Genomic DNA, 9,843 nt, shown 5'->3' on the forward strand with positions numbered 1-9,843 from the left:
CTATATATATTTAGAAAAATCTATACATTTAAAATTAGGCAGACTTGCCGCAGATAAAAATAAATAAAAGTCAGTTTTGGATTATAAACGAAAGAGCTAATTAGCCGTGGGTTAAGGCAATAATTACTCTTGGAGTAAGCGGATTGCGATCCGCTAAACTCGTACATGTTCTAGGTATAGAACGAAAGATCGGTGACCTAAGTTACGCTTCCTCAAAGCGCAAAGTTACAACAGCCCCACTACATAATTAGTATAGTAAAACCTACTTAATATGCATTAGTCCTGTCAAGTAGTGGCCTTTTATTACGGTGTAGTCACACCATGGTGTGATTACACCAACATGTGTAATCCGCACCTTTGTATGGTCACGCCGTCTTGTGTGGCCCACCCTTTCATATGTAACCCCGTTACATTCTCCATTGTGAAGATCTGCAATTCACATATAACTCTCGCCTCATACGAGACTCGGGTCTAAGACACCGTTACATTCCCAGGTCCTTCTTCGCGCATTCTTTGCTCAATGTTCGCTGGTTCTATGACATGTAAGTGCCCGCGGGCAGAGCCTTTCTTCGTTTCCTGGACGCGGTGCATCTCCTGACCGTACGTCCACGGCTTCAAGAAAAGCTCATCCCAAGCATTTGGCGACCGAGCGTCTCACATCGCGCCCGCCCTGTACGACGGATTACTCGTCGACGAGTTGGAGGAAGTCGACTACGAGTCGGATACTCCTTTCCGGCATAAGAAGATGAGGAGGATGAGGTGCTCAGACGGCGCGACGTGAGCCAGCTCAAATCTTGCGAACACCGTGTCCGTTTCCCGACCTCTTGACTTCCGGGGGGAGTGATAGTGGTACAAATCGCCTCGCCGAGGCACAGGGGCAGCAGTTGGAGGCTGCCCACAGGGCGGCTCTCATGCGCTCGTATCTGCGTTCGGCCCTAGACCCTCGTGCGGAAGACGGCTTCCGCTTGGCAGATCCCGCTACTGAAGCAAAGGACCGATCACTTGATCGTTAGACGTCTACGTAGTCGGGCCCCCGGCCACTACACAAGCTGAGCTTGATCAGCGGAAAGCTCTGCGAGCTCGCTTTTTGGTACCACAACAATCCCAATGGATCGGTTCCGCGTTCGACCTCGAGCTCAAAGAGGAGGTGCCCATGTACCCGCACTGTGAACCATTCCTGTGATGCTCGCCCCTAGCAAAACCGCTGCAGATGATGAGTTGATCTTTAAGCGATGGGTGAGCAGCACCGGAAGCTTTCGTAGCTGTCTACCTTACATCGAAGCCACATAGTAGATGCCACTTTTGTAACGTATTTCACGTTGAGGATTATCGCACTCTGTCAGAGCGGCTCGTAGCCGTCGAGCAGACTAGTACGTCATTTCGTGCGACGGTGAAGAGCCTTGCGCCGTTGACAGCAGAAATTGACGCACTCCGTGCTAAACACCAGTTGCTGGTTCAGCTTAAGGGTGGCCGAGACCCTCTATGCGCCGCCCCGGCACCAACGCTTACGCGTTCATTTGCACCGGTTCCCATTATGGCTTAAGCAAGCCCTCGAAAACATCGGGTAGTGCGCTTCCTTCTCGGAAGGACCAGCGTATACGCGAGTTCTCGCTTGGCCACGACCTTAAGAGGTCCGATAAACCGTGGACGGACTTAGTCTTAAAGCAGAAACTGTGTATTTAGCGCTCAATAAAACCAGGTCGCCGACCTCAAAGTTTTCATCATTTCATATTCCATCCGCATTTTTTTCTGCATGTTTTTGATTTCATCCATCGCATCGCGAACGTGTCTTAGGACACTCAGTCTGGTAGACAGGAAGTCAACGACTTCTCTACGCTGGGTGAGGGGGCTGACATCAGCTAGCCGTTTGGCATTTGCTCCCACGAAGCCTGAGCCATGAAATGGCGACGTCAGCAGGACGCGAGGATTTATAAACGGCGTGTAGCCGGTAGATGAATGCACTGCATTGTTCAGAGCGAACTTTACGAGTGGCAGCATGTATGCCCCACCGCTTTGGCATCTCCGCACGTTTTCATCACGGGGATTGGTATGTTGGACTTACTCACCCGCGGACTCAACCACATCCAGAGCAGGAGTATCAGCGCCGCGATCAATATATTCCGTTGATTCCTACCATGTGCGTGCTCGCCCACGCAACGGGTATGAGCATCACTTTTGTGGTCAGTGATGCCCACTGACCCACAATCCGACTCGATCGCCGTATTGATGGAAGAAATGGCATATACAGCCGCAGTTGATTCCTTCGACTTTCCAGTACAAACATGTCGACACTATTCTTGCGTCTTGAGGAGGGCAACAACCGCCATCTCTCCCTCCTAACATTTTTCTGCTCTGCATATCGCCATGCCAACTAACGATTCATTTGTTTTCAATTGGATAGTTCAGGGCACCATTTGATCTGTCGACACACTTCCTGAGTGGCCACCAGTGGTCACTCCAAACGACTTTGTAACTTCCCTAACCTGAAGAATGTCAATTGCATGGCATATACCAATGAAGTGTGTGTCATTACCAGCGGCATACGACTGCCGAGCACTTGAACGTTTCTCCCGGTGTGTTGTGAATGTGGATTCATTACTCCCAGAAGTTTCACTCGCGCCGGTAGAGCTGCTCCCAATCGGTTTCAATCACCAATCAATCCACAGGTCGTGTTTCTCAGGCCACGGTATACATAAAGTCAGGTCAGACCATTTGTCCGGCAGCTCTGCTACAAGCTATATCGAAAACGATCTGTTCGATATAATACGTCGAGCGTACGTTGATGATGAGCAGTGTGATCTGATAATCAAGGCACTCTCATCGAGTTATATAGATCGCCATGACAAGCTTACTAGTCGCTTAAAATCACGGATGCATTGTTATAAAAGACGATCTCCTTCGCTATAAAGTTGCACATGGCGAAGAGCCACGGATTGTGGACCCCCATAGCAATAGTTTGAGCACAAGATTGTGTACGAGGCGTATAATACGCCGATGGCCGGTCATTTGGCCGTGAAAAAAACTCCCAATCTCTCAGTGCTCAATTTTGGTGGCCTCGGATGTACAAGCAGGTTGCACGATACGTGAAGACATGCGATGATAGTCAGTGCTCGGCATACGCAAGTGCCACTACAGAGTCTCCCGTTTCCTACTGACTGTTGGATGTCAGTCGCGCTCAACTTTATCTTCGGTTTCTCCGAGAATGCTGACAGTGCTCGTCTTCATCAACAGACTCAACAAAATGGTTCGCATCGCTATTCCATCGACGCCGAAGATTAGGCTAGATTGTGTGTTGATCACATTTTTCTACAGTCACGGGTTGCCAGGCGGTATCGTCTCTGATCGTGATTCGAGTAGCTTTGGGGAGTAATCGTTTCGAATTCCTGGCAGACGCTTGGATATGTTAACGGCGGTACACCCGGAGACCGATAGGCAAACTGAACGTTCCAACAGCGTGATCGGTGATGTGTTGAGGAGTTTTCGTGCGGTAAATGGAGGGCGTTGTTACATTTGTAAAGTTTGCTATGAGCAATTACAGGGGATGCTAGCGACGCTGCTCCGTCAACAAAAAAGCGCTTCATATTCAAGAGGGTAATCGCAATTTGGCTTCAGTAAGCCTGTGACAATCTTTTTGGGATGTTCAGAGTGTAAATTCACTACAGTGATCAATTTGATATTGCGTGACTGCAAATTAGCCTTTCAGACTGTACACACTCCTTGCAGATGCAGTGAACAATATCTTGTGCCCTACTACATATTCGTGTACTTGCATCGGCGTATTGCTTTTGCCAACCCTGGCTTGCAGGCATCGCTTCACGCACACGATATGCCGCTCAATCTTATTCGGAAATATAGCTGATTAGCTTGAAGTGTAATATGACTAACGTCAGTAAATCGAATCGCATCGACAGCCTAAGAACTCTGCGGCGGTGCCAAAATTAATAAAAATCGATCTTTAAATATTTAGAAGAGGCCCATAGAATCATGATGTGCGTGATTAAAAACACCACCACCAAGCACCGTTTTATCGATGGACAAGTGCTTTGGAGGTTACCCTCTACGACACTATAACGCATTATGGCTCTTCAACTGTCCTTGATAATCAACGTTTGGCATGTCCGATATGACGCTTTTCAACTAAAACAAAGCTCGCAACCGCGATCCGACAATACAGCGATCGGCGGGCCATGCTGATAATAATTTTACTTTAGGAACGGCTTGACTGCATTACCACTGGTTTTTCTATCGTTGACACCAGCGAGATGATCCATCAAGCTCAAATGGTTTATAGAGAGCAAAATGTCAAAATTACCGAACAAATTGATCAGACGACCGAATTATATCATACATACTCATGCATTGCCAAATCTTGCCAGAATCGATAGGCAGACCAAAGGCGCCACCGCGAGCAACAAAAAATTGTACCGTCAGCCCACATTACACGTGTGTATATATAGGCTTCCCCTCTAATACATGTTGGGCCACCAATTAAAAGATGTATTCACCAAGCCGTATGGCGTTAATCTTCCGAGGTAATCGCACAAAAGAGTGACATATGTCTCGCACATAGTATATCAAACGGATGGGTGCTGCAATTCAGCAAGCGATGAAAACACTTAGCTGTATAAATGCGATTGATATGCTTGGATAGCTTAATATATGAGTTTAGTGGCGATTGATCTTTTCTCTTGTTTCAACAGTAGAGAATAATACGAGCGTTAAACTATTTGCGTTTTTGTCACCCACATACAATGCGGCCGAACGTCACCTGACTACCTTATTCGACATTCGGTCCTTTTAGCTAGCTTAGCGTGGGCAGGGCTTTGTTCTTTACCTTGTATCGCAACGGGTAATATCCTGCGGCTGGGATATGGAATCTGTCTTAGAAAACATCTCGATTTATATAAGAGTACGATTTCAATTTTACTTGCCGCTGAGGTACAAAACAAACCCCGGAATTTAGAACCCATTTCCTGTTCTGCCGCTTCACGTGCATAGTTATTTATGCCTGTTGCAAATGTTGTTCGTAAATATTATTGCTGCTATCCTAGCAATCACCAAGCGTATATCGTGCCGCTAATAGCCTTCTTTCTGTTTGGTGCGCCTTAGACTAACAATTGCATCCCACTAATGCATCAATTCCGTCTTCGTTGCAGAGCTAGTTATTTGCTAGTCAAATTGATGATCTGTACGGCCTTAAACGATGAAGGGCGATTGACGATTTGACGCGAAGAGCTAATTCTTAAATGCATGGAATTGGTGAATAAATAGAAGACAAGACTTACTTATTATTCGCAAGCAAATCATTTTGACAACGAGTGCAAAGATCAACTTTGGCATATGCCTAGCAATCTTGTTTCTCACTGTTTGACAGTGCTTTTGTCCGAAAAAGACGACATTGCCTCGTTCGATTAACGTTGGCTTTTAAAAAAATAGCGACAAAATTGGCAGCATTCACGATTGTATCAGCTTCAAGTTAATATAGGTCGAGAGCATGGAACAAAGTAAATTGACTTTATGAATATCACCGCTTCAGGCGGCATTGTTCCTTACTGTGATCATCAGCCCGACATTCAGTGAGATGTATCTGACCCTTGCACCGATTGCGAGCATCAGTTGTCGATCTCTTTACAGTGGTCGCCTCAGGCGATTCACCTACTAATCCTCGCCATTATCGTTGTTTGCGATGAAAGCAGAAATGACATGACGGCAAACACATATGAATAATTTTGCTGTTCAATTCTGTGGTCAAATTTTAGTGCGAAGAGGAGTTCGACGCCGATTATCAAATCAAAAAGCTTGCTATTGCTCGCGAGGTAAGATTGGTGGTTGCAGGAGAATCACAGTCATCTCGTACGAGGCATCCCGTCGACAAAAGCACCTGTACATCCCATTCCATGGTCCGACATTATATCGATGATCTTGTATAGAGGCGGTGAAGTCAGGTGATTGCCAAAACGTTGAGCCCCATCATTGATACTTTCAACAAAAATCCCACTGTCCATACAAAGCTCAAAGAAGGATGCAGCTACTCCGTCACCTTTTTGTAAAGGGTCAGGAATGGTCGTATATAATTAAATTTTGACCGTTTTGAGCTTTCTCCGCTTTAACTAGAGAGGATGTTGATTGCAAATTGTCCTAATTCACATAGACTGCACGCGTGATGCAATGATATTGCTATTATCACCGCAAGCGTTTGAACGCCGCCCGTCTCAACAGAACTAATTTGCTACCGTCTGGAGTGGCACGTCATCTCTCTAGATCAATTCTTCTATTTAAAGCAGAGACGATGCAGCCAATAACGAATGTTGAAAATTGCCTTTCTAAGTAAGTATGTCTGATACAATTACTGTACACTTGTAATATACAAGAATAATTAATTACTCTCCAATATAAATCTTCGGTATTAGAATATAATGAGCGATAAGAAGGAAATTACTATTGTTTAAGAGAATACCTATAGCTTTGTTGAGTCTAGAAATACATTCCCAAAATTAAGACAAGAACGTACATGACCTATTAACGATAGTACTTGAAAATTGCGCTGTGGTATGTTATGTATATTAACTTTTCTGCTTTTTCACCAATCTGGGAGTTTCAATTTTCTCCTTATGCACATGCAAAATAAAAATATGCCAGTTGTCTCTGCAACAGATGCTCGATTGGGTAAGCGTTTCAATGAGTTTGATAATATGAGTAAGAAATCATGATTACATAATATAGATTGACTTGTAGATCAAATCCTTTGGCATCGCACCGTCACGCCTTTCCAAGAGTCACGATTCTGTTACGAGAATGGTAATAATCAGCAAGAGAACGACCAGAATACCCACCACAATGCACGAGTCACCATGAGCGTTTCCATTTGATTTTAGTACGTATCAGGAAAGTAGGAATTCATTAACTTTCTTCAGCACGCATTAGAGATGTAATATTTCTTTGCATTGCGGTTAAATGTGAAGTACGACTATAAAAACATGCGGTAAATATTTGCGTAGCTCTGAGCTAGGCGGATATGATAATTATGGGATAAGAAGACCCTTCCCCTCACTGGGTCGAAGCTGAGGCAGGCGCCGACAGAACTTTCTCATTTATCTAATTGCGCGAAATTACCAAAGAATTGAGTCGTTCATGTCGGGAAGTAAAACCACTGGCACTGCCAACCATAGGAAGGAACGGCGAGTCCATCGGCACCTTCGTGTGTGTCTCCCGTACTGTTACACATCAGGATATGAAGTAGATGCAGCGGAGGAGTTGCGAGGCAGCGAGGCTGCTACAATTGAGATGCTCCCGCGTACAATTGAGCACACAAGAAATCACACCGCTTCATATCCTGCCTGCCCTGATGCAGGAGATATGTACCCCGTCTCCACCAAGACCAGCTGGTCTCTCCGAAAACGCCGCCAGCACAATTCATCCTCTTGCTCAATCCAGTCACGGGCATTTTCATCATCGACTTCGTCCTCCTCGACGCCATCGACCTATTCGATATGCCACAAAGGCGTCACGTATGGTCAGGACGGTGCGCTGGTCCACTGCCGCTTTTGTAAGATCCTACAATCCGGTGACGAACCTTTTCTTTACGAAGACGAGGATATTGTAGTTTTTCGCCCACTGGCCCCTGTCGTCGAAAGCCACGTCTTAGTGGTGCCGCGTCGCCACATACGCAATGTGAATGCACTTACACCTGATGATGCGATGCTCTTGATTCGTATGCGTGAGGTTGCTGCAAGCGTTCTACGTGATTCACCTCGATATGCCGTAATGAGAGCTTCAAGCGCCGCGCTATGCTCTGATAAGGATGACACCGAATCCGACTTCAAGTATGCATTTCACTCACCTCCATTCAACAGCATTGACCACGTCCACATGCATGCGTTTCATACCCGAGATAGTGGCTTTGGACGCTTTAACTCGATTAAGTATCGAACAGAGACCTGGTGGTGCCGATCTTTCGACGAAGTCATGACTCGCTTAGGAAAAAGAAGCATCACGCGAGGACTAGTACCGAGCGCATATCATCGAACCCGCAAATTGGACTTGCCCTAGTTCTTCTTTGAAGGAATTATTTATAGTTCTACTTTCACTAATCCTGATCACAAAAGAGGTAAATTATTTCAATTTCTTGTCGACTTGAGCAATTCGAATGACGGCAGCTTAAAGAAGCGTCAAAAGCTTAACATGAGCAGCACGTGACTATGAAAAAGATGTGTTCGCTAATGCTAGTCTCTACAGGCATCGATGATCTTTGTTGAACATACCTTTATCTGAACACAACCTGTATCAAGGTTTGTGAAGTATGCAATTTTGTTCAATGAGATAATTTCCGTGTCAGCGTCTCTTACATATCGGATTGACGCGCAATATTGTGGACTGACTGATCGCGTCGCACCAAATCGCTTTAGCACTTGCATTAAGATATCTGATGTCGCAGCAGTGCCATAGCTCACAAAAACCGCACCATCTTGATTCAGTTAGCATACGATCGCACATTCGATATAAAATTCGGAAGGATATGAAGCTGCATAATCACCAGAGTGGCATGTGTCAGTCAGGCCACCAACATGCATTCTACCGCCACCGCAGAAAAATTGATGAATCGTGAAAACGCGGTGTCAAAACACCCACCCATTTATGGAATCAAGTTCGCTCTAGAAAGCAGTATGGTTTGTGTATGTACCTCGACCTCCTAATCCGCTAAGTGTACCAAAATCGTGGTAGTCTCTTCGGAGGTTGCAGGACTTTTGTCGATGGCTGAGCTCAACTGACATTCATATTGACTGAATATAGCTGAAATCAGGCTTGTTGACCGAAGCAATTGAATATGTGCCTTATTTATTCATCGAAATTTCCACATTTCCTGCTTGTGTGTTGCTCTTTAGAAAAAGGCGAATTTAACTTATAAGTTGCAATTGCTCCGGAACAGAAGTATGTTTATTTATGGTTTCACACAACGTCTGGGGTGAGCTGATTTGTCTAGAGATCGTTACAGCACAACACACAACATACAAGTGATTGGGAAATCATAAATCAATCCACTATTCCCAAACAAGGAGTAACGCGTATTATCCGTCTCGTGCTAACCAACAAGTCTATTTTTCTGCCCCCCCTTGAGTTTCCTTTTTCCGTCTCGTGATCTCACTGATAATTTGACGCCGTTCTTATCCACGCAACACACAATAGTCCTTATGCCTTTAATTCTTCGGGTAAAACAAAAGCACAATTAGTACGGTAGATTTTCTTGCGGAATCTGTTGTTGGCACGAATGTTCAATAAATCTTTTGCCCTACCGCTGTCGAGCATTATGTGGAGTAAGCCTCGTAATGGTATACCTTCCTTGCTTCAAGAAAACCAACGTTGGTAAACAGAGATAACACTAAAACTAATAGTTAATTATCGGTAACCCTGAGCTTCGCACCATGAGAACAGTAGAACAAGCAAAGCTTTAATTAATGTACAGTGAATTGGGTGTAGTCGGTATCACTTAAGTAGCTTTTAATTTCCAAATAAAATATGACCAAGGTGCGCGGCTGTACAGTTGCAGAGGCGCCCCGGTGTATAGTACACTATTAATGACCAGATATTGCAGCGTTTTGTTTCACATAGCTTTGATTCCATGCTGATACCGGGGATAACAACGACAAAGACCGCCACTTAATGGTCACTACTAAAGGGACACGAAGGAAGCACAACACAGAAGCTAACACCATCTCATATCAAAGTAAGCGGAAAGGCCACCAGCAGCAGACCGGCAGCAACAGAGCATTTGCTGGAGACGTGGAGGAGACGACAGTCGACGAGGGCTCGGTCGCTGGTGCTAGAAAGAACGCTACCGCTGTGATA

At 45.2% G+C, this 9,843-nt stretch overlaps 1 protein-coding gene across 1 annotated transcript; it reads right to left on the reverse strand.

The window, feature by feature from the left end:
• Nucleotides 1–7,316: 7,316 nt before the first annotated feature.
• Nucleotides 7,317–7,884, reverse strand: PHALS_01714 (uncharacterized protein; the record flags this gene model as incomplete). The annotated part of the gene is made up of 4 exons (XM_024716159.1): nt 7,317–7,481; nt 7,574–7,621; nt 7,686–7,785; nt 7,841–7,884. The coding sequence occupies 4 exons, from the start codon at nt 7,882–7,884 to the stop codon at nt 7,317–7,319; spliced, it is 357 nt and encodes a 118-aa protein (XP_024581785.1).
• Nucleotides 7,885–9,843: the final 1,959 nt, after the last annotated feature.

This window comes from Plasmopara halstedii, assembly GCF_900000015.1.
Source record: "Plasmopara halstedii genome assembly, contig: Scaffold_1583, whole genome shotgun sequence".
In the NCBI taxonomy this organism is placed as follows: Eukaryota; Oomycota; class Peronosporomycetes; order Peronosporales; family Peronosporaceae; genus Plasmopara; species Plasmopara halstedii.